This window comes from Neoarius graeffei, chromosome 19 (assembly GCF_027579695.1).
Source record: "Neoarius graeffei isolate fNeoGra1 chromosome 19, fNeoGra1.pri, whole genome shotgun sequence".
NCBI lineage: Eukaryota > Metazoa > Chordata > Actinopteri > Siluriformes > Ariidae > Neoarius > Neoarius graeffei.
In genome coordinates this window covers 20,442,042-20,467,670 of record NC_083587.1, presented here as the reverse complement: position 1 = coordinate 20,467,670, position 25,629 = coordinate 20,442,042, and the positions used below count along the sequence as shown (strand labels likewise).

At 43.7% G+C, this 25,629-nt stretch overlaps 1 protein-coding gene across 1 annotated transcript; it reads left to right on the top strand.

Moving 5' to 3' along the window:
* The first annotated feature begins 271 nt into the window (after positions 1-271).
* On the top strand, positions 272-25,299 carry LOC132867871 (cilia- and flagella-associated protein 44). Its single transcript, XM_060900842.1, has 31 exons — positions 272-330; positions 4,189-4,351; positions 4,499-4,601; positions 6,592-6,808; positions 6,916-7,030; positions 7,116-7,280; positions 7,474-7,629; positions 7,763-7,810; positions 8,830-8,929; positions 10,838-10,932; positions 11,254-11,454; positions 14,171-14,281; positions 14,384-14,536; positions 14,659-14,844; positions 15,094-15,236; positions 15,327-15,662; positions 16,680-16,842; positions 17,029-17,159; positions 17,303-17,508; positions 18,085-18,247; positions 18,383-18,560; positions 18,924-19,376; positions 19,499-19,702; positions 19,787-19,979; positions 20,048-20,161; positions 21,180-21,310; positions 21,817-21,933; positions 22,047-22,248; positions 22,379-22,539; positions 23,487-23,621; positions 24,627-25,299. Exons 1-31 carry the CDS (start codon positions 272-274, stop codon positions 24,837-24,839), a joined length of 5,115 nt encoding a protein of 1,704 aa, XP_060756825.1. The 3' UTR covers positions 24,840-25,299.
* Positions 25,300-25,629: the final 330 nt, after the last annotated feature.

Sequence of the window (25,629 nt, the reverse complement as noted above, 5' to 3'; positions counted from 1 at the left end):
AACAGTGAGAAAAGTGGGGTTTGTTTTGGGTTCCTTATGTTCTCCATCCGGAGTCTGTGGTTTTCTCCCTAAAGCATGTCAGTAGGTGGACTGGCTACCATAAACATCCACTAGGTGTGTGTGGTGCTCCAATTGGACTGTGTCCCATGTATGGATGGATGTATTCTTGTGTGCTCACTGAAAAGACTTGTTTCAAAATTATTAGCACCCCCCTGTAATTTGGTGAAGACTGAAACTCATATTCTTGTGTTTGTGCAGAGTTTAAATTCAGATGGCAGCCGAGTTTACAAGCGAAGATTCAAGCATCCCACAGAACATGCTGCAGCTCTCGTATCCTTAAACAGCAGATCTGTCTAATCTAATCTATCATGAAAAAGTTCCGTTCAAAAGTGAAACTTGTAATATTCTGTGTGTAATATTCATTCATTACACACAGACTGATATATTTCAAGTGTTTATTTGTTTTAATTTTGATGATTATAACTGAGGGGCGGCACGGTGGTGTAGTGGTTAGCACTGTCGCCTCACAGCAAGAAGGTCCTGGGTTCGAGCCCCGTGGGGCTTTCTGTGTGGAGTTTGCATGTTCTCCCCGTGTCCGCGTGGGTTTCCTCCGGGTGCTCCGGTTTCCCCCACAGTCCAGAGACATGCAGGTTAGGTTAACTGGTGACTCTAAATTGAGCGTAGGTGTGAATGTGAGTGTGAATGGTTGTCTGTGTCTATGTGTCAGCCCTGTGATGACCTGGCGACTTGTCCAGGGTGTACCCCGCCTTTCGCCCGTAGTCAGTTGGGATAGGCTCCAGCTTGCCTGCGACCCTGTAGAAGGATAAAGCGGCTAGAGATAATGAGATGAGATGAGATAACTGAGGGGCGGCACGGTGGTGTAGTGGTTAGCGCTGTCGCCTCACAGCAAGAAGTTCCGGGTTCGAGCCCCGTGGCCGGCGAGGGCCTTTCTGTGTGGAGTTTGCATGTTCTCCCCGTGTCCGCGTGGGTTTCCTCTGGGTGCTCTGGTTTCCCCCACAGTCCAAAGACATGCAGGTTAGGTTAACTGGTGACTCTAAATTGAGCGTAGGTGTGAATGTGAGTGTGAATGGTTGTCTGTGTCTATGTGTCAGCCCTGTGATGACCTGGCGACTTGTCCAGGGTGTACCCCGCCTTTCGCCTGTAGTCAGCTGGGATAGGCTCCAGCTTGCCTGCGACCCTGTAGAACAGGATAAAGCGGCTAGAGATAATGAGATGAGATTATAACTGACAACTAATGAAAACTCCAAATTCAGTATCTCAGAAAATTAGAATATTGTGAAAAGGTTCAATATTGAAGACACCTAGTGCCACACTCTAATCAGCTAATTATCTCAAAACACCTGCAAAGGCCTTTAAATGGTCTCTCAGTCTAGTTCTGTAGGCGACACAATCATGGGGAAGACTGCTGACTTGACCGTTGTCCAAAAGACGACCATTGACACCTTGCACAAGGAGGGCAAGACAGAAAAGGTCATTGCTAAAGAGGCTGGCTGTTCAGAGCTCTGTGTCCAAGCACATTAATAGAGAGATGAAGGGAAGGAAAAGATGTGGTAGAAAAAAGTGTACAAGCAGTAGGGATAACCGCACCCTGGAGAGGATTGTGAAACAAAACCCATTCAAAAATGTGGGGGAGATTCACAAAGAGTGGACTGCAGCTGGAGTCAGTGCTTCAAGAACCACCACGCACAGACGTATGCAAGACATGGGTTTCAGCTGTCGCATTCCTTGTGTCAAGCCACTCTTGAACAAGAGACAGCGTCAGAAGCGTCTCACCTGGGCTAAAGACAAAAAGGACTGGACTGCTGCTGAGTGGTCCAAAGTTATGTTCTCTGATGAAAGTAAATTTTGCATTTCCTTTGGAAATCAAGGTCCCACAGATTGGAAGAAGATGGGCTGGTTTAAAGTGCTGATGACACGAACATGACTCTATGCAATTTCTTAAATAAACTATACAACATGGCAAACATGTTAGATTTCTGTTATAATTACTTGAAAAGAAGCTGTTGTTACGCGAATATCCAACTTTTAATTGCACAGCGCAAGAAAACTGGGTCCGTGGCTCGCGGCCATGTTGTGACGTCAGCGGAAGAACACGCTGCGGTTCACTGGCTGTTCTACTCAATGGAAATGGCGCATGAAAACGCTGGTGAACTCTCTAGCTCTTCCTCTTCTGGGAGTCTAGAATTGTGTTGTGAGTGGGATAGATCGGAAGAATCAAATGATGACGAACACGGGTGCATCCAACCGTACAGGTTTGAACCTGTTACTGTGCAATCTGAGAGCGACTCCGACTCCGAGATGGACAGCGGACAGGCAGACAGCCCAGCATTGAACACCATAAGGTTGGATAACAAAGATTGGTAGGTCAACCCGTATTTGTTCAAAATGTTACGGAATCAATATTTTAATATTGTGTATTGTTGTCTTGCATGTGTAAACACTGCTTATATCATGTAAGCCGTATGCTACACTGAATACATAGTTCCTAATGGAGCATGCAAACGGATAACATAATAAGCTTACGACTATGCCTGATCCGTGATACATTTAGGATAATATTGGCAGGCACGTCTTCTAGTTTATGGCTTCTTAGTTTTGTCCTTGAATGAAGCAAAATATTTGATAACCTACATCAGCGTAAGCAAATGACAATCTGTAGCCTACTTGTCTGGCTAAGTTAGCTTTCCCTCAGTGTTTGCTTTGAGAAACAAGCTTTCACAAGCAAATACATGACTGATATCACACCGACTTTATGATTACATTTATGATTATCATGAATGTGTACTCTATGATGTGTACTCTATGAGCGCTCTGGAGCGAGTCACTTCCAAGATGGCCGCGCAGACCGCATGGTTACTATTTTTAGCATCATGTCGGAGCACTCTATAGCTCTACGTACCTTTATCTTATGTCATTTCTCAACACATGTTCTGACAGGAGGACTGTCTTTGGAGGAGTTGGCTTGTCCCAGGTGACTCCTGGATCCGGCATAGCTACTAATAGACCCCCTCCGGAATACTGTAGGCACTGCTGATGGTAGCAGCACACGTTTGTGCTGAACTGAACACCCAAGAGATTCTTTTAAGCTGGGAAGGGTGTCAAAACAATCCAAATCGAAGTGTTCAGAGCACAGGACGGATGTTGGTGAGGGCTCCCACTTGTCACGAGTGCTCCTGACTTGCTTCACCCACTTCGCATGCAGCTCAGGATCTCTGGGAAATTTGAATAAACTTACCCCATTCTTGTGGGTTTTGGAGCAAAAGCCGGCAACACAATGCGAAGGCATAATAACTATATAATAATAATGTATAATAAAAATACTAATAATGACAAACTGAACACCTGCCGCATCAACAACAAACTGGTAAGTTAGGAGGAAGGTTCTTTCGCTGACGTCATATAGCTCCTCCTCCTCCTTCGTCTCCTGGGTGCTGCAGCCCCGTCAAATTTGTCCAAATAGCCGCGTTTTTTATCATAACTTGTAAAATAGGCGCCTTCGTGAATTAATATATGGATCATCGGGAATTACTTTTTATGTTATAAAACATCGCCAAAGATGTCAAAAACGTGTCATCAGCACTTTAAGGACCATGGTATCCCTGTTCTTAATTGGCCAGCAAACTCGCCTGACCTTAACCCCATAGAAAATCTATGGGGTATTGTGAAGAAGAAGATGCAATACGCAACAATACCCAACAATGCAGAAGAGCTGAAGGCCACTATCAGAGCAACCTGGGCTCTCATAACACCTGAGCAGTGCCGCAGACTGATCGACTCCATGCCACGCCGCATTGCTGCAGTAATTCAGGCAAAAGGAGCCCCAACTAAGTATTGAGTGCTGTACATGCTCATACTTTTCATGTTCATACTTTTCAGTTGGCCAACATTTCTAAAAATCCTTTTTTTTTGTATTGGTCTTAAGTAATATTCTAATTTTCTGAGATACTGAATTTGGGATTTTCATTAGTTGTCAGTTATATTCATCAAAATTAAAAGAAATAAACATTTGAAATACATCAGTCTGTGTGTAATGAATGAATATAATATACAAGTTTCACTTTTTGAATGGAATTACTGAAATAAATCAACTTTTTCATGATATTCTAATTATATGACCAGCACCTGTACATATAAAATCATGAGACGCAATCCTTAACCATGAGCCAGGCATTCGTTTGGCTATGACTGCAAGCGACGAGGAAACCTCCACCTGCTGGACGAGGACACGCTGGCTTTCATGGCTGGAAACGTGTTGGTCCTTCTGGACATGAACACCAAAGAGCAGCGCTATATCCCCAGCTCTGGTGGAGGCGGCATTGGTGCCATGATGGTACTCTGACACTGTGATACCTATGACCAGATGTTATGCATAGTTTATAAAATGATGATAAAATAAGATCCAGCTGGATAATATCCTTTTGGTCTTTAAGTATTTGGTGCGTGTTTAATTAACTTCTCTTTCTGTCTGTGTGTCAAGCCTCATCCCAGTAGGAGCTATTTTGCCGTGGCAGAGAAAGGCGAGCAGCCTGACATAATCATTTATGAATATCCGTCACTGCAGCCCTACCGTACCCTCCGAGGTATTGTATAATACGTCAAGCTACCAAACTTTGGTGGTTATTTGTCATTTATCAAACTTCCACAGATAATAAATCAGTTTTTTTCCATGTGAAAATCAGTTCCCTTTTTTTCTTCTTACATACAGAATCTAAAATTATTTTCCACAGCCAAGGGCAATGGCTTAAGTGTGATGTATAAAGATTTAATACAGCTGATATAAGTTAAGCAGTTGCGGCTGGTGGTAATTTTTTATTTTCCGGGGGGGAGGGACACAGTGAATAATATACATCTATAAACATTTAATGTATTTAAATCTGAACTGTGTTTCTTCTGAAGAGCAAACATGGTACACAAAGTTGTTCAAAGTAACAAAAATAGTAAATGTACACTTTTGTCATCTGTCCATTTGTAGTCTACCGGTACTTAAATTCGACAATGTGTGCTCAGCCTATCAACTTTCAGGTTCTCCTCCAAAGGTGTTTTAACGTAAAAAATAACGATAGAGTAAATAACCCACTTTGTTCAAGTCCATTCCACCTCCAACTGATTCTGTAACACAGCTACTGGTGATGCATAATGGAAACATCACCAAAATTGTCTAGAATATGTTCGCTCATTAGAGTTCAAAACTAGGTAGGCGTGTCACACTGTGTGGTCACATGACAAGGATGTTACTGATTGGCTACATGAACTTACAGCACGGTACATTCTCTGTGTGTGTCTTGTACAACTAATGGTGCTGTTACACTTGGTTTAAAAAAAAAATCACAAATCCTCATTTGTTAACCGCAAATAAGATAATGTGGATGCCCAAAGTATGAAACCTTGATTTCTCTTTTCCCTTTGGAAGACAAAGGGGGCTGAGCTCTGCTCACCCATTGACATGAGCCGCCCCTAAAGTTAAATGACTATAGGTGGATAAAATATACACCATGTTTATCCTTAATAAATAATGTAATCATTGACAAACCACTGTTGTGTAAGAGGAACATGCTGGGTCCCATCACACCACCCAGTCATTGTTTATTTTCCTATAACTCCACACCATCAAGTGTTTTATTCTCCACTTATACAACACACTTCATGGATTTTATGGACTCTCTGAAGCGAAATTCTGTATTTAAGGTAAAACTTAAGGTAAATTTTCATTTTAGAAAAAATGAAGTAGGTTCCTTTATTTCTACTCGTAGTTAGATTTGTTTGCAGTAGATGAGTCATCATCCATCTTGATACACAATTTACAAACAACACAGATAATCGACACCCATAATAAGAATACACAAGGACCTTATAAACCAATAAAACAAATATTTATTGTTTCTGTAGGCGGCACGGTGGTGTAGTGGTTAGTGCTGTTGCCTCACAGCAAGAAGGTCCGGGTTCGAGCCCCGGGGCCGGCGAGGGCCTTTCTGTGCGGAGTTTGCATGCTCTCCCCGTGTCCGCGTGGGTTTCCTCCGGGTGCCCCGGTTTCCCCCACAGTCCAAAGACATGCAGGTTAGGTTAACTGGTGACTCTAAATTGAGCGTAGGTGTGAATGTGAGTGTGAATGGTTGTCTGTGTCTATGTGTCAGCCCTGTGATGACCTGGTGACTTGTCCAGGGTGTACCCCGCCTTTCGCCCGTAGTCAGCTGGGATAGGCTCCAGCTTGCCTGCGACCTTGTAGAACAGGATAAAGCAGCTACAGATGATGAGATGAGATGAGATTGTTTCTGTATCATCTGTGCAAAGTTGGTAGGATTTGTTCATCTGAGTAATGGCTACTGGAACAAAGCTGTATTATACCACTTTTTCCTGCATTTTGGGACTATAAACCTTCGTCCAGAGGAAAGAAGCTGAAATTCAGTGTGAAGTGTGGGAGACCATTTCACAATATGATTCCAAGAGTTTATCATTTTTAAAGACAAGTTTCCAAATCATGACCGCAAAGACAAAGATGAAATTGATTCAGTACCATTTGTGTTTGTTAATGATTGAATAATAACAAATTGTTTGTATTGTTGTGTTGAACAGGAGGCACGTGTAAGGCATACAGCTGTGTAAATTTTAATAATGATGGCACACTGCTGGCGAGCGTTGGAGGCGCTACTGATTACATGCTGACCTTATGGGACTGGAACCAGGAACAGGTGGTGCTGCGCTATAAGGCCTTCTCTCAGGACGTCTACTGCGTCACGTTTTCTCCGTACAACCCGTGTCAGCTCACTACCGCCGGCTCAGGACACATCAAGTCAGAGTTGACGTGTTACTGTGAATGTTCAAGTCCATGCTTTTTAATGCTAGTAGTCGTCGTACTGCTGCTGAGTGTTTAGCGGAATTGTGCTTGCTGGTTTTTAGGTTCTGGAAAATGGCCGACACCTTCACTGGTCTGAAGCTGCAAGGCATGCTGGGAAGGTTTGGAAAGACCCCTCTGACAGATATAGATGGCTATGTTGAGCTCCCTGATGGGAAGGTGTGTTTCCTGACTACATGCTTATGCACGCACACACACACTGCATCTATGACATACCTTGTCTTCCTGTTTCTCTCTCCATCAGGTGATCTCAGGTTCAGAGTGGGGAAACATGCTACTATGGGACGGCGATCTGATAAAGGTCGAGCTCAGACGTAAAGACGGACGCAACTGTCACGCAGGGCCGATACATCAGTTCGCTCTGGACGAGGGCGAGCTGATAACTGTGGGCGCAGACGGAGCGGTCAGGGTGAGTCGCCCCAACAGGGGCTGCTGGTTCTGCCTCCGTCTGGCACAAACGTGACTCTGGGGCAACATTAGAGGAAAATCTTTGTTTGGATTTTTTTTTTTTTGGTATAAGTATTCATACATACAAATACATCTAAGTACACAGGTTTTTAAAAGTAATGTGAATAATGCAGTAAACAATATGTCTGTTATAGACCTGGGACTTTGAAACCATCGATACAGCAGACTGTATGGATGACAGCGGCCTGTTTGAGATCAAGCCCATGAACGAGTTGATCGTAGGCCGCAATGTGAACCTTTCCTGCATGGTCAGGAGCAGCATCCCACAATCCAGTATCTGGTTTGCACAGGTCTACATGCTTTAAACTGTCACTTTAAACTCAATCTGAGCACAAATAATCCTCTTTTATCCTCTGTTATAGCATTGAAGCTGTTTTGCTGTTTTAAAGTTTTTGTAATATAACCTTTTGTGTCATTTTTCAGGATTCTAATGGAGGAATCTGGAAACTGGACTTGTCATTCTCTAATTTAGTGAGTTTTTATCCCAGTTGGGTGCAGGGAAAAAGACAGAGGTGTGTGTGTGTGCGCGCGCGCCAAATAAGGAGAAACGGTTACAAACATAAATAATAGGCCTCTTTGATGGCATATTGAACAGATACTTTTCTCTTAACTCAGTAAAAATAATTGTTCAGTCAGTGTACCAGAAACCTGCTTTTCTCCATTCCTCTGGTACTGCCGTGTTTACTCTCTGAAATTACTGTGGAATTAAGTTCATTAACCCTTACAGAAGGAATAGACATGGATATGGAGAGCTGATCTGCTTTACATTTAGTTTTGCATTAATTATGACTGTTTAATAGCAGGTCAATTACTGTATAATAATATAGATATTTAGTCACTACTTAAACAGCAGAGCTCCTGATGATTGTATGAGCAAAATATTTGCAAGGACCCAAAATGAATCTGAATAGAATAATAATATTATAGCACATGAAGCATGGAATTGTGTAGTGTCATGTATTTCATGTCAGTAAATTGCTGCATTGTGTTGTGACGGACGGTGTTTTCAATAAAACTCTTCCTGCACTTACAGCCGTCTACTGCCCGAGCATGACAGAAATGGTCAACTGTCTAACAAGTTTTATATGAAACTGTCGTGAATATTTTCCGTAAAATGTGGTAGTGAATAATCCCAAGTTATTTTTTAAAAGCAAATTAAAAATAAGCACTGGATAAAAGTCCATCTATCTTATGTAAATAAAGATACAAATTTCGTTGTCCGGTGGTCAAGTGTTTGAGATATGTTTACGATCGCGTTCCCTGTGGTGGTACACGTACATCATTCGTCGTACGGACGTCATACGGTTAAGCCATCAAAAATCAAGTTGATGCATTTCTCTTACACGGGGAGCCTCGCTATTGTTTTTTAAAATGGGGGTGAGTCATAGTTTGGACACTCCTGCCCTAAAGTCTCTAAATACAGTATGTGTGTTGCAATCATTGTATCAGACTGGATATAACTTTGTGCAAATGTGTGTGTGTGTTTGCAGACCGATGAGCCTGAGTGTCTTTTCTCATTCCACGCTGGTGCAATTAAGGGAATGGATGTGTCTGGATTCAGTCACCTGATGGCCACCACTGCGTTAGACCGTAAGAGCAATTAGACTTCTAACAGGACTCAAACTACCCTAGACTGTTCCAAGTGGAGTTTTACGTACCGGAGTTTTTTTCCACCCGATAGCTAGCTCTTCCCTAACACACAACAGTTAACAAGAGCACGTGAAAGCTAGCATGTTCTTGCTTCAAAACATGCATGGCTATCACCACCTTTTTTTTTTTTTTTAACTGCTCCTCATGTTGCAGATAAGCACTTGGGCCAAAGTGCTATCTGCTCTCTTCTGTATAGAGGATGTGCAGTCACTTGACCCGTCCATGTTTACTCCGCCATATTGAACGGCTTCAGGATTGTTTACCTTGCGTGAGCGTAATGGATCCAGGGAGTAATCCCCAAGAAAATTCGGAAAATACCCCATCTACATCGTGCGATTACTTGTCTAAGTTTGTTCAGCATCTTGAAGGTGACGTGAGGCAGCGTTATGTGGAAAAGTGTTCCAGGTTGGGGATTGCAGATCCGTATAACTTGCCGCAATCCTTGTTCAGGGAAATTCGGAGCTGCGGTGCCGGCGATTTGCCCGATCTGGCCTACCACGACATTTACAATTTTCTCGTTAATCGTGAATCGTGTTATACTGGCAAAGCCCTCAAAGCTTACAAGAGCCTGGAAGCTTATAAATATTTTGTTGCGGGATGGGTGTCCCAACTATACCTCTGGAAGGTTCCGAAGAAGAATGTCTACTTGATAACCTCACGGGTAAGTGGCATTAAGACGTTTATCATAAAGAGACTATGCAGGACGTTTTATCGCTCATTTAGTAATTTTAATACAGAATTTACTTTGATGAAATTATTCAGACACTCCAACGCCCCCCCCCCCCCCCCCCCCAAAGAAAAAAATCGGATCTGCGCGATTCAGCCGTGAAAAAGGCAGCATCCGCCGTTTGCATCCCTGTTTAAACTCATAGGTTAACCGACTTCAACCGGCTAATGAGGCTCGGTGGTCGGTCAAGATTTTTTTTTAGTTTTCGCCATCCCTACTATGGATTGGCCTTTCAAAGGCATATATGAGCCAAAAAGATAAAACATTATCATAGACTAGGCCAGGGTAGTAGGGCTAGGCATAGCCATTTTAAACGTTAGAGACTGTCTAGTTTCTAAGTATGCAGCTATCATTCAATCCGAAAATCAACTTAACAGATGTACTAGGAGTATTGAATTAGAAGATTACACCTACCTGATATAAAGTGTTCAGTACAAATTCGGCTGGTAGAACTGGGGTACCAGTTTTCTCTTCGCACAGCAGACACCCATTTTGCGCGTCTCTCCTCGTCTGCGGGGAATCTATAAAATGACAGGCCCTCCTTTTGGCCCTGTCTATTGGTACAACCAAATGCTGAACAAGATATAACCATTCTCGAAAGATCTACTCCCACACACTTGATAATTAGAACGGGTTCGTCTAAGTTCTAGGCGCGACCTTGCCGTCCAAAATGGCGGATAAATAAATATCATGTGACCTCATGACGTCACGTGCACACTCTCTATACATGAGCTCAGAGACATCCCCTGATTGGTTACTCGCTTTTACTAACATGGGAAAGAGTAATACCGTCCCTCCCACAGAGCAAACATGGCCACTTATGCTCTCTTGGATTTCTAGCCATCACTGACTGTGGCACTGGTGGGATTTGTAGTCTCACAACAACGGTGTGAATGTTTTTCCGTTGTATTATTTGAGAGTCCAGTCCTGACCAGGATAAAACGGTTAATGAAGATGATCAAATGACTAAATTTATATTTTAGCTTTGCTCTTAATAGAATGTTTTCATCTCTATTTCCCACCATGTTATATCTTATTATAACGTGTATATTGAGATCTGTAATACTGTCAGATTTGTTACAGGCTTTTAGCACACACACAAATTTTCCTCTTTGTGACAGGTTCAGTAAGGATTTTTGACTTCCTTTCCAACAAGGAGCTTGCAGTCAGCCATTACGTACAGGGCGGAAGCACTCTCACCTGGGCCCCTCGTACAGTATGGACACTAAATCATTTCACATCTCACACAACTCATGTCTGTTATTTCCTTTAACACCTGTTTGACATTGGCCCTCTCTTTTGATTTAACTACAATTGAAAATGGAGAGAAAAATACAAGACATGTATTTAAACATTGATTACGGAATAGAAATGGGCCTTCTAGTGCTTAGAGAGCCTTCTGACGGATTTAGGATTAGCAGAAATGTAAAAAAAAAAAATGGGACATTTGACTGAGTTATGTTAACTTGCTCTCTGGACTGTATTCTCTCTCTCTCTCTCTCTCTCTCTCTCTCTCTCTCTCTTTCTCTCTCTCCAGGTGTGTGGTGGTGAGAGTCTCCTGGTGGTGGGCTTTGAGGATGGCGTGGTGCGTCTGTTGGAGCTCTCGAAACCTCAGAGCCTGTATGCCGTTTCAGAAAGCAATCTCTCAGAGCTTCGTCTCAAACAGGCTTTCAAACCCCATGATGCATCTGTGACAGCCATCTCCTACAAGCACGATGGGCAGATCATGGCTACTGGGGTACGGGCTGTGTGTGTGTGTGTGTGTGTGTGTGTGTGTGTGTGTGTGTGTGTGTGTGTGTGTGTGTGTGTGTGTTCGGGTTGGTTTGGTACCAACATTTGGGCTTTGGTATGGTATCTACAACCCCGATTCCAAAAAAGTTGGGACAAAGTACAAATTGTACATAAAAAGGGAATGCAATAATTTACAAATCTCAAAAACTGATATTGTATTCACAATAGAACATAGACAACATATCAAATGTCGAAAGTGAGACATTTTATAATTTCATGCCAAATATTGGCTCATTTGAGATTTCATGACAGCAACACATCTCAAAAAAGTTGGGACAGGGTCAATAAGAGGCTGGAAAAGTTAAAGGTACAAAAAAGGAACAGCTGGAGGACCAAATTGCAACTCATTAGGTCAATTGGCAATAAGTCATTAACATGACTGGGTATAAAAAGAGCATCCTGGAGTGGCAGCGGCTCTCAGAAGTAAAGATGGGAAGAGGATCACCAATCCCCCTAATTCTGCGCCGACAAATAGTGGAGCAATATCAGAAAGGAGTTCGACAGTGTAAAATTACAAAGAGTTTGAACATATCATCATCTACAGTGCATAATATCATCAAAAGATTCAGAGAATCTGAAAGAATCTCTGTGCGTAAGGGTCAAGGCCGGAAAACCATACTGGGTGCCCGTGATCTTCGGGCCCTTAGACGGCACTGCATCACATACAGGCATGCTTCTGTATTGGAAATCACAAAATGGGCTCAGGAATATTTCCAGAGAACATTATCTGTGAACACAATTCACCGTGCCATCCGCCGTTGCCAGCTAAAACTCTATAGTTCAAAGAAGAAGCCGTATCTAAACATGATCCAGAAGCGCAGACGTCTTCTCTGGGCCAAGGCTCATTTAAAATGGACTGTGGCAAAGTGGAAAACTGTTCTGTGGTCAGACGAATCAAAATTTGAAGTTCTTTATGGAAATCAGGGACGCCGTGTCATTCGGACTAAAGAGGAGAAGGACGACCCAAGTTGTTATCAGCGCTCAGTTCAGAAGCCTGCATCTCTGATGGTATGGGGTTGCATTAGTGCGTGTGGCATGGGCAGCTTACACATCTGGAAAGACACCATCAATGCTGAAAGGCATATCCAGGTTCTAGAGCAACATATGCTCCCATCCAGACGACGTCTCTTTCAGGGAAGACCTTGCATTTTCCAACATGACAATGCCAAACCACATACTGCATCAATTACAGCATCATGGCTGTGTAGAAGAAGGGCCCGGGTACTGAACTGGCCAGCCTGCAGTCCAGATCTTTCACCCATAGAAAACATTTGGCGCATCATAAAACGGAAGATACGACAAAAAAGACCTAAGACAGTTGAGCAACTAGAATCCTACATTAGACAAGAATGGGTGAACATTCCTATCCCTAAACTTGAGCAACTTGTCTCCTCAGTCCCCAGACGTTTACAGCCTGTTGTAAAGAGAAAAGGGGATGTCTCACAGTGGGAAACATGGCCTTGTCCCAACTTTTTTGAGATGTGTTGTTGTCATGAAATTTAAAATCACCTAATTTTTCTCTTTAAATGATACATTTTCTCAGTTTAAACATTTGATATGTCATCTATGTTCTATTCTGAATAAAATATGGAATTTTGAAACTTCCACATCATTGCATTCCGTTTTTATTTACAATTTGTACTTTGTCCCAACTTTTTTGGAATCAGGGTTGTAGCATAGTAGAACTTTTTATGGTACTAACTTGGTACCAGTGAAGTAAATAAATATTCATACAAACTGATGAAATTAATAAATATCAAAAGCTGTATTGTTTAAACACTGCATTAAATGAATGAAAACACTGACTTTCTGCTTCTGTCTGTCTGTCTGTGGGTCACAAGTGGAGAAAGAAGGATTTATAAGTAGACTAATTTTACAAACATCTGACTAAGGTTATTCCTCTCGCCTCATTATACTTTCATTCATGACTTCATTAAGGAGTAGACTGTTAAATTGGCTAAGGCTATGTTCACACTACTAGATTTAAAACGGCGTTTTAAAAAACGAAAATGATCTCCATCCAGACGAACGTTTTGGCTCCATATCAGAAATAATCTCCTTCCATACCAACACACCTGAAAACGCTTATCACATGACCATTCACATACACGCCGCATACGCATGCCGGGATAAATAGCTAATGGCGTTTATTTTCTTCTGGGAAAGGGTGATTGTGATAGGAGCGTGATGAAATAGGGAAGGATATGTTGTGACTGATAAGACCCAGTCAGGAAGGGAATGTAGGTGTCTGCGTCATCGTTTCTAAAACTCTCCGTTTTTGCCCATCTACAGTAAAACACTAGCTCTTCCACTGTTACTGTTTGACTTGCATCACGCCCGTGAGCTGCTGGATTGGTCTTAAAGGGTGACCGAAAGAGTGAACTCTTAAAGGTGCATTTCAAAGTATAGTGAAAAAGATGACGAAAGGCAATAATGTTAATTACTAAAATTTGTGAAATGATGATACCGTACCATTTCAGATGTCGAATTTACTGGTAAAGGGAGCAACTTAAGGGTATTTGTGTGTTGCTGTCCACTTTAGTTATGTAATCATATAGCTATGGGTTCAAATCATAATCAATCCCCTGTAATGGGACACCAGGGTGTGTATCTCTGGCTATGTCTCTCTCATTGTCTGTGTCTCTCTCTCTCTCTCTCGGCAGAGTGTGGATGGCACGGTGTTCTTCTTCTCAGTAGGGGACAGCTATGAGCCAGTCAGCTTTGTGAAAGTGCCAGGACCGGTGCAGGGTCTGCAGTGGGCTCCTCAGTCACATGTGAGTGAGTATGTAGGGAGAAGTCCAGCACATGGTCATTATATGTTTTGCTGGTATCTGATAGGAAATTTGTGTGTGTGTGTGTGTGTGTGTGTGTTCCAGGAGAGAAACGCTCTTTTAGTTACATGTCAGGTGAGTCATGTGGTGGAGATCGAGGCTCCTGATACACTTGGTCCTGTTACAGGAAACACATACTATCTGCCGAACCTTCCTATCAGGCACTTCTGCTTCCAGAGCATCAAATCACGCATTAAGGTCAGCAACAGGCCGAGAGAAATAAAGTACACACTGTGTTCATTACGCATGTCTTATACTTCATTTTCAGTGTATTTTCTTTATATATATGTGTGTGTGTGTGTGTGTGTGTGTTGACCCAGAGGGATGAAGAGATAGCCCGAAGACAGGCCATGAAGGAAAAGAGACAGAAAGAGGCAAAGGATCAGGAACAAACTCCAACAGAGGAAGAGGAAGAGGAGCTGCCACCAATCTGCATCCCCGATACCCCCAGTCCCCTTCACTGCACCTTCTACTCCACTGAGCCTGGAGCATTCTGGCTCTCTGTGGTACACACACACACACACACACACACACACACACACACACACACACAGGCGCACATACACAAAATGCACCGACATCTTTTAATTCCTTTTTGGTTTTTATTTTTCTTTCACACACCTTTTATTTATTGTCTTTTTTCCCCTTTTTTTCTTTGTAATATTTTGTTTCTGTCCTTTTCCTCCTTTAACTTATTTTTTGTCTTTGCTTCCCCCCCCCCCCCCCCCCCCCCCCCCCCCCCCCCTCTCTCTCAGGGAGGCTATGACTCAGGGTATCTGTATCACTGTAAGTTTTCGGAGCAGCAGTCTGTGGACCTGTCAGAGAGGAAAGATGAGCCGTTCGCTCATGTCCCAATCCAAGATGCAGATCGTAACCCCATCCTCACTGTCTGCTTCTGGTACACACACACACACACACACACACACACGCGCGCACACAGTGAATCTGTTTTCTTGTGTTTGAATCCCCTGCCTTCTGTCCCCCTCAGTGAGGCGAGGCAGCTGCTGTTGTGTGGGATGCAGGACGGCAGTATCCGGGCGTATCCTCTGGAGTCGGAGGACCTGCAGCCGGTGCACATGCAGGCGTACTGCACGCTCAGTATTCATGACAGCCAGTATGGAAGCCTGCAGCAGCTCCGTATCAGCCACGATGGCCGCTTCGTGCTGAGCACCGGTGCAGATGGAAACATCTTCTCATTCAGGCTGCTGGAGATGGAGGAGCTGGAGAAAGTACCACAGAGGGAACACGCTAAAGTGCCTTCACCGCGCCTCATCCTAGACACGGAGCCTGTGCCTGTGGATATAAACGACCCTGCTGCTTACAGGTGTGTGTGTGTGTGTGTGTGTGTGTGTAAATGATAGCAGAGAAGATACACAGAAGTTTTTCAACTTCCTTATATACAGAAATCGATTTTTACACTTTGTTGTAGCAATTGTGGGCTTTATAAAGAACTCCAGAATTATTGGCACCCTTCAAGTGAATGCTTTAAAAGAAATTACACGCAAGGATTCAAACTTTCTTCTCAAACAGTTGGAGAAACTCCCTTCCTTTCCTCCATCTAAAAACCAAAAGTATTATGATAAGGAGTTCTTTTCTGAGGAACAATATTTCTTTGAAATACTTTTAAAATACCCACAAACGGCGGCACGGTGGTGTAGTGGTTAGCGCTGTCGCCTCACAGCAAGAAGGTCCTGGGTTCGAGCCCCGGGGCCGGCGAGGGCCTTTCTGTGCGGAGTTTGCATGTTCTCCCCGTGTCCGCGTGGGTTTCCTCCGGGTGCTCCGGTTTCCCCCACAGTCCAAAGACATGCAGGTTAGGTTAACTGGTGGCTCTAAATTGAGCGTAGGTGTGAATGTGAGTGTGAATGGTTGTCTGTGTCTATGTGTCAGCCCTGTGATGACCTGGCGACTTGTCCAGGGTGTACCCCGCCTTTCGCCCGTAGTCAGCTGGGATAGGCTCCAGCTTGCCTGCGACCCTGTAGAAGGATAAAGCGGCTAGAGATAATGAATGAATGAATGAATACCCACAAACAAATTGCTTGACAGAATTCCATTACTGAAAGAATATGAAGTTATTTAAAATCTTCTGCATCAAGGAGGGTTTAATATCCTGGACAAGTGTTTCCAAGCCTGATGGAGGTTGCTGGAAGAGGTCTCTCCTGCGGTGGTCTGGGTGAAACATGGACTACATTGATATGTTTGGGGGGGATAGTCTTAAAGTATAGCTATATCACATTCTTCAAGGGTGCCAGTAATTCTGTAGTTGATTACTAGAGAACTGGGTGAGAAAAGAGAACTTACAAATCACTTAACTCTGTGTGTGTGTGTGTGTGGACGCGCGCAGTATAGAGACAGCTAAGCAGAAGCTGGATTTGGACCACGTGCATCGGGAAGCTGAATCGAAGAAGCAGGAGCGCCGTAAGAAGCTCACTGAGCTGCGAAGCCATTTCAAAGCCATTCTGGGGCAAAACCAGAGTCTGCCAGAGCACATGCGCCTGCAGCCCTCGGTAACACATCCCTTGTTTCATCCTGGCGTAGATGTGCATTTACTTTTACCGGGAAAATAACGGTCATATCTTGCATCCAAGTGTGCTACATCACTTTAAGTATCAGTGTGAAAAGGTTCACACACTGCTGCAGAGGGTGGGAGATGAAATGACTGAACTGTTCCATTAATTTTACTTGTGTTTTAGGAGCTGGAGTTGGATTGCTGTTTCCGTGAGGAAGTAGAGAAATTGACGGCTGAAAGCGTGAGAGAGGTGAGGAGAGAATTAGCCTGGGAGACGGAGAGACACCGTATTCGCCTGCAGAAGCTCCAGGAGAGGTGCTGTCACACGCCTTTTCTCTCATTCACTTAAGTTTCTCAGTCGTACAGGAAAATTCATTTTCTTTTTTAGCTCTTGTTGGGTTTTGTTTGTTTGTTTTTTCCTTGACTCGCTCTCATTCTCTCTCCATCCCTTTCCACAGGTTTTTGGGCTCAGCGGCATGTGACACAGTGACAGTGTCTGCGATCAGGAGTGACCATAAGGTTTCCACCTACAGCTTGGTAACTCTGCCCAACAAACTCCACCAGCTGAAGGAACAGGAAAGAGTTCCACAAGATTCCGGTTCTGTTACTCCGGAGCAGTGCAGAACTAAAGAAGAGAAAGAAACTCAGGATGATGTTAAAACAAGTCAGAGCACTGGTGTGTAAATGTGTGTGTCGGTGGCTATGTACAGTTTTTAATAGCGATTTGTGAAATAAAACTCCTGGGTGTTTTGCTATTATGGGAAAATAATCAACGGGATGGTGTGATGAAGTGGACATTCTTGACATTGGTTTTTTTTTTCTTATAACAGGACTTCTTAGTGTTTTATTACTTTTATACCACAATTTGACAACAGTTACAATTTTCAAGTATTAATAAATATGTCATATTTTTATCTGCTTATAGTTACTTTTTTTTTGTTATGAAATGTTTTCAGGTTAGATCCTGTTATCAGTTATGTTTTAAAACGTCAAAAACAGTTGTTCCTTCAAAAACACAGCTTCTCATGCTACTGAAAGACCACAGTCTGTTGTCCTGAAGACTTTCCTGGATCAGAAAATGTACTGACAGTGTGCTGACACCTAGAAAATTAGTCCACACCTTTTGACCAACCAGATTCGAGAATCCAGTAATGCTGTAATAGAAATCTGCTTTATCGAGGTGAAGGTAGTCAGTACTGCAGAAGATGAGCGTGTAATGTGTGTAATGTATGTCCAGCAGCAGAGGAGGATTCATCAGCCGCAGCAGGGTTACGAGTGCAAGTGCCGCAGAGAGCTGTTGGCAAGCTGGCAGCCAGACAGGCGGAGAAACTGCGTAAGGCGACTGAGAAAGCGCAGAAGGTCCGCGCCAAGTTAGAGCAGAAGAAGAGGGAGTGGGACAAACTGTGAGTCTCAACGTTTCACGTCAGTAAGGGGATGGTGGAAGATTTTGAGTAATAATTATTTAAAGGAGTTCTCTAGCATTTTTCAGTCTATCTGCTGCATCTCTGTAGTGTTTTTTTTTTTTTTCCCCGCCTCAGCTATGCTACCAAACCGAGCGACAACTATGAGGATCCAGAAGACATCCGTGCAATCCAGTTGGCCAAGGAGAACTTGGGTGACTTCAAATTGAAGACAGAAAAGGGCTTTATAGTTCCACAGCATCTGAGGATGAACGTTGAGAAGAAGGCAGCACAACTGGTTGCACTTAAGGAGCAGGTCAGCAAGCTCTATACACAAACAGCAGAAAGGGATCAAGTCGATCATGTTCATGTTGCCTTTTTGTAGGATTTTTAAAAAAGTGACATTTCATTACTTTATTGATGTAGCTTGTGTAAGTGATAGTCTTATTGTGTCTCATTAAAAACAATTTGGATTCTAGGCTAATAACATACCAGCTGTATTAATTCCCTGTACACTGTTTACGTGCTCTGACCTCTTCCCCCACCACCACCTGGGAAAAAACTGGGCTGGTGATGTCCAAAATATTAGGTATAAAGCTTGTGTAATAGTTAGCTAGCCACAAGAACTGCCTCACCCCCCTTTTTTGGTCTTGTGTCTTGAATGCGTTGTCTGATCCAGATCTACCAGAGGAAAAGCCAGATGAACGTGCGTGTGCTGGCCCTGCGGGACTTAAAGGTGGCTCTTATCTCCCAGTTTCACTCCTACATGCACCAGCTTCTGGCTGTTCAGAAGCTCCTCCCCCCAGAGAAGCACCGCCCACCACCCACCACACCCACTCTGACACCTGAGGAGACACCTGAGAGGGAGCTGCAGTACAGCCACACCACGCTGGAACGCTACGCTGCTGCACGAGCCCAAGTGAGTCACAGCAGCTGTGATGGCAAACACGAGGACCCTCCGGATGTGTTGGAGATGATGCAGCAGGACAGTAACAAGGACTCCCATACAGAGGAGGAATACACACCTGCAAAGGAGCTGCACACACTCTCAAAAGAGAACCTGAGCGAGCTGGAGATAATGGAGGTGGAGGAGATTCGCAACCTTTACCTGCAAGACAAACTGATAAAACAGGTGTGTGTGTGTGTGAGGACATGTGGTACAAACTCATTAGTCACAGTGATTAAGGAGAAATAATGGCTCTATTTTCAAGATTGTAACATAGTCAGTGTTCTCTCGCTCCCTTTCTGATGGAGATGGAGAAGGCCGTGTGTGCGTTTGATGCCAAGGTTCGTCTTCTGCGTTATGAGAAAAGCGAACTGGACGTGCAGATGAAACTGGCTGATCTCCGACGTGTCACACTGTTCCAGGAGCTCCTGATGCTTAAAGAGTTCGAGAAGAGAGAGATTACCCTGCAGGAGAGACGAAATTCCTGCCTGCAGGAGGAGAGAGAGCTCAGGGTGTGTGTGTGTGTGTGTTACATTTATCCTTGTTTTTCTGTGCATCCTTATAGAGCACTTACAGAGAATTTGTGTGTGTTTTAGTCAAAGGTGGAGGAGTGTAAACATCAGTTGGAGGTGAAGAATAGAGACATAGCAAAGCTGCGTGAGAGCGAGAAAATGCTAGCCTCCACATTCAAGGCTTCAGTTGAAGAAAACACGTTCGCAGATTTCCTCACGAAAGTCTTCAAGAAGAAGATCAAACGAGTGAAGAAGAAAGAGAAGCTTGAAAGTGATGGTGTGTGTGTGGATGTGTGGGTGTGTGTGTGTTAATGACTATTTGTGCTTATCATGTTGTTGTACCAGATGAAGAAGAGGAGAGTGAGGAAGACTCCGATGAAGACTCAGACTGGGACAGCGGTGAAGATGATGAAGGGTTGGATGGAGCTGCTCGCTTTGACTATAACGTCTGTCCTCCAAGTAAGCGGACATCAACATCATTAGAGTGCATTTTATACTTTATTATAAAGGAGAACAAATTCATTATCCATCCTACTGGGCAAGTAAAAGCTCTGATGTGTTGCCAAGTCCTGGGTCTGACTCGACTAAAACACAGTGTTGGCTCACGTAAAGAAATAACATCTCATTCTCATCTCATTATCTCTAGCTGCTTTATCCTGTTCTACAGGGTCGCAGGCAAGCTGGAGCCTATCCCAGCTGACTACGGGCGAAAGGCGGGGTACACCCTGGACAAGTCACCAGGTCATCACAGGGCTGACACATAGACACAGACAACCATTCACACTCACATTCACACCTACGGTCAATTTAGAGTCACCAGTTAACCTAACCTGCATGTCTTTGGACTGTGGGGGAAACCGGAGCACCCGGAGGAAACCCACGCGGACACGGGGAGAACATGCAAACTCCGCACAGAAAGGCCCTCACCGGCCACAGGGCTCGAACCCGGACCTTCTTGCTGTGAGGCGACAGCGCTAACCACTACACCACCGTGCCGCCCCTGCATCACACACAAAATATATTAATTTGTTTGTATGAATTTTGTATGAATACACTGACTGGACTGCGTGCTTCAATTTCACTGTCCTGTACGGTGCATTGACAATAAAGGAATCTTGAATCTTAATCGAACCTGGCCGTGAGCGGCACTGAAACACGTTTACCTTCAGAGTTTGTGCTTTCGACAGCACTGAGTAACTCTGACTCAGTGGAACGGAGCTACAGTAGTCAGGAAAATGTGAATGAATATTTGCTGCACCATTTAAAGACACCGGATTTCCAAGTGTGATGATAAATAATGAGAAGAAACCAAAATGCCCAGGCCTGCAAAAAATACATTCTGTCCATTTGGTTTGGGAAACAACAATATTTTATTGGATTAGATTCATTTTTGTACATATTATAATCTGTCTGTGTGTGTGTGTGTGTGTGTGTGTGTGTGTGTGTGTGTGTGTGTGTGTGTGTGTGTGTGTGTAAGACTGCAACCCAGAGCTTTTTGAGAACACTTTAAGATTGCGGGAGCATCGTCTGGATTTGGAGGAGCAATTGCATGCGGAGAAGATAATAGCAGACAGCCTGAAGAAGGACTACGACTCACTCACCAAGAAAGTAGGAGAATTACAGCAGTACTTTCTTTTACTCTTCACTACAACGCTGTAACACTTCTTTCAGCTTTCAAAAGCAGGGAGTCAGAGCTCGGAATGACTTTTCAGAAACTGTGCATTCAATGTACAAAACGAGAAGAAAGCATGGCCTCCATGGACGTCTTTTGTTAAAAACAAGCTAGTCAGCTAACTGCGATGAGTGACGTATATTTTCCTCCTCAAAACAGGAAACTCTAGTCAGTGTTATAGATTTAACAATTGAATGTGTCTGAATGTTGATTGATCTAAAGCAGATACTTGTATGTACACTATGATAACTGATTTAAGGGTAAGAATTGCTGTCTTCACTGTTGATGCTGTGAGCAGCCATGTTGATTTGACATCACTCCCTGAACCCGTAGTTGAAAAGAATGCACCGAGTCTCCAAGTAGGAATTTCCAGTTATGACCTGGAGTCGAACGCAGCGTACAGTACAACTAAGTGCACAAATGTGTGTGTTTCCTCTATCAGGTGAAGATAGTGCAGAGCAACCTGAAAGCAGTAGACGGCGACCTGGAGCTATTAAACCAAGAGAAGCAGCAGAAAGTCAATGAACTGGATGCGGTCGTCCCACTGAGACTACACCAGGTGTGTGTGTGTGTGTGTGTGTATGACGGTATGCAATTATAAGTCTGTCACAGCATCCTAAGACCTCCTTCAATCTCTCTCTCTCTCTCTCTCTCTCTCTCTCTCTCTCTCAGATTGAGTATATGAATAACGGAGTGATGCCCTCTGACCTGAGCGAGGCGCTGGTGATAAACGCGACGTCTGTGAGCCAACTACATAAACGCATTCAGGAGCTGGAACAGGAGAAGATCGCTCAGAAGCAGTTATACAGACAAGCACGCAAACAACACGTCCAGCTCCGAGCCGACCTCAGAGACATGGAGGCCAAGAGTCAGGGTCAGTTTCTGTTCATGAACTGGGCTGCTTGGAGAAGTCCAGTGAGCTGGTGAAAAGTCTGTGTTGTGTATATACAGTCGGGTCCATAAGTATTTGGACAGCAATACAATTTTTCTTTGTGTGTGTGTAGAGTTAAAGGCACACTGCGAGCAGCTGATGTTGAAGAGATTCGGGAAGATGGTGGATCTGGAGGCTCTGCAGACTCTGAGCGGCAGCCGGAAGCTGGAGGAGATGAAATATGAGAAGCAAGTGCAGGAGGCTCAGCACAGGCAGGAGCTCAGGATGTGGGAGGTACATACACACGTGCGCATGCACACACAAAATGTGAAACAGAATTAAAACAATTAAGTCCATCCAATCACATTAGCTGCTGTCCTGCCCTGGGAGCAGATCACTTTGAATTTTGAAAAAAAAAAAAAAAATCCACAGCAAAGTTTCAGGTTTAATCTCCGCTGTACAGGATGATGTGTAAGTATGATTTTAGAGCATACTGTATATACAAATAAATATGAAACACACCATACAGGGGCGGCACGGTGGTGTAGTGGTTAGCGCTGTCGCCTCACAGCAAGAAGGTCCGGGTTCGAGCCCCGGGGCCGGCGAGGGCCTTTCTGTGTGGAGTTTGCATGTTCTCCCCGTGTCCGCGTGGGTTTCCTCCGGGTGCTCCGGTTTCCCCCACAGTCCAAAGACATGCAGGTTAGGTTAACTGGTGACTCTAAATTGACCGTAGGTGTGAATGTGAGTGCGAATGGTTGTCTGTGTCTATGTGTCAGCCCTGTGATGACCTGGCGACTTGTCCAGGGTGTACCCCGCCTTTCGCCCATAGTCAGCTGGGATAGGCTCCAGCTTGCCTGCGACCCTGTAGAACAGGATAAAGCAGCTAGAGATAATGAGATGAGATGAGACACACCATACATATAAAACACCAAAGTTAGAACAGTATATGATGCATTCAACACAGATTAAAATACTTTTTAAATGTGTTTTTAGTCTTGGGCTAATGTCACTATTGCACAGTTAGTCATGTCCATCGTTTTATTACATAATACTCGAGGTTTCCACAACAAATCAAGAACCCCGAGAGGAAACCGTGCGCTTAAATTCTAATTCAGGAGATTTTCAGGACTGCTTAGTTCCTCAGACTTTGGAAAACGTATCTCTGCTCATCTTTGACTGGATAAATGTGTTGGATAAAGATGTTGCTCAGTTCCTATAAAAATCATGACTTTGTGTTTTAGGAGAAAGTGATTGCTGCCAGGCAGAAACTGACCAACGTGACCAGAGAGAACACAGAGCGTCTGCGCAAACTCAACAGCCTGCTGATCGAGAAGAAGCTGGTGGAGGACAAACTCAATGCCAGGCAGAAGATTGTGGTACTGTGTGTGTTTGTGTGTGCTAGTGAAATAACTGCCGTGATCATGTTCACACCTCTTATCCACTTCCATCTTACACAGGGACATTTCTAGCCATCAGTGAGCTTATTAACGTAAAAACAAGTAGGTCTAATGACTAGTTCATCAAATAATTATGTACTAAGGGAGTGTATGGAGTTTAGTTCACAGTGAAAGGAATCCCATGATGCAAGAAGTTTAAGATTTCTAGATTTATCTCAGAATGTATAAATTGTCACTTTCTTGAGCAAAGAATATCATGACAAGGTAAAAATCATAAATTTATCGACGTTAACTTTGTTTCAGATTTGGTTTTATTTATATATCATTCATCATCTTCAAATCTCAAATTATTATTCACTATACATGTTGAAATATATATCTCATCTCATCTCATTATCTCTAGCCGCTTTATCCTGTTCTACAGGGTCGCAGGCAAGCTGGAGCCTATCCCAGCTGACTACGGGCGAAAGGCGGGGTACACCCTGGACAAGTCGCCAGGTCATCACAGGGCTGACACATAGACACAGACAACCATTCACACTCACATTCACACCTACGGTCAATTTAGAGTCACCAGTTAACCTAACCTGCATGTCTTTGGACTGTGGGGGGAAACCGGAGCACCCGGAGGAAACCCACGCGGACACGGGGAGAACATGCAAACTCTGCACAGAAAGGCCCTCGCCGGCCACGGGGCTCGAACCCGGACCTTCTTGCTGTGAAGCGACAGCGCTAACCACTACACCACCGTGCCGCCCCTGAAATATATATTTTTTTTAAAAAAAAAGCCATTTAAGAGTTACAGCCACTGACAGCATTCAAGAGTGACCTTGTCACCAAATCCAGTCACAAGTCACCACTAAAGACACATCTGGGACACAAGAACCGTCCATCTCTGATAGGGTTACCTGAGACAGATATTTCTACCTGGTGTGGACATAATTTTCATTTGAGTGAATGTCACTGTGTGTGTGTGTGTTGCAGAGTCATCAGTTCCAGGTCTCCCAGCAGACTTATGAAAAGGACATCCAAAGTCTACAGCTGCACGTCCAGAACCAGGCAGAGAAAATTAAATGGCTGAAACAGGAGATCAGCACCTTGTCTCGCAAAGGTGGCCATGTCTTACCCCCCAGTGAGCCAAATTTACCCTCCATCCATAGAAACTCATCCCTTCAACATAGGCGTGCTTTACCTTAGACACATTTGGCCCCTTGATTGTCTGTCTGAGAATACTACAGTATATTTATGAGTCCTAAACACTATGAGTCACATATTTATCCTGAGACAAACCTAAGATCAATAAAGTATCCATGAAACAAATATAAAATCCCTGGCCAAAAACTGCTTCGTGTTCATCCATAACGGCAGTTTGTTAGATAATGTGATGAAGTGAACAGGTTTCAGGGATGGCTGGTGATATTCAACCTAATAGCTATAAACGGTTCAACAAGGAAGCTTTTAACTTAAAATGGAGCCGCACTGGATATTAACCTCTTGTCCAACACCACCACCTGATGGACAAAAAGAATCAACTCAGTGCGGACTTTGAAAGTGAACAACTACCTAATACAGTGTCTTGCAGAAGTATTCATCCCCCTTGGTGTTTGTTCTGTTTTGTCGCATTACAAACTGGAATTAAAATGGATTTTTGTAGGGTTAGCACCATTTGATTTACACAACATGCCTACCACTTTAAAGGTGCCAACTGTTTTTTATTGTGGCACAAACAAGAATGAAGATTTAAAAAAAATAAATAAATCTGGAGTGTGCATAAGTATTCACCCCTTTTCATATGAAACCCCTAAATAAGAGCTGGTCCAAACAATTCACTTCATAAGTCACATAATAAGTTGATTAAGATCCACCTGTGTGCAATCAAAGTGTCACATGGTCTGTCACATGATGTCTGTATAAATCAACCTGCTCTGGAAGGACCCTGACTCTGCTACACTACTAAGCAAGCAACATGAGAACCAAGGAGCCTCCA

What these genes read in the sequence shown, in the direction of transcription:
- LOC132867871 (XM_060900842.1), top strand. Translation starts at nt 272, where the DNA reads ATGGCAGCCGAGTTTACAAGCGAAGATTCAAGCATCCCACAGAACATG. An exon ending in AGAGAAGCTTGAAAGTGATG is followed by an intron (nt 19,980 to 20,047) that starts GTGTGTGTGTGG and finishes TTGTTGTACCAG; the next exon opens with ATGAAGAAGAGGAGAGTGAG. An exon ending in CTATAACGTCTGTCCTCCAA is followed by an intron (nt 20,162 to 21,179) that starts GTAAGCGGACAT and finishes TGTGTGTGTAAG; the next exon opens with ACTGCAACCCAGAGCTTTTT.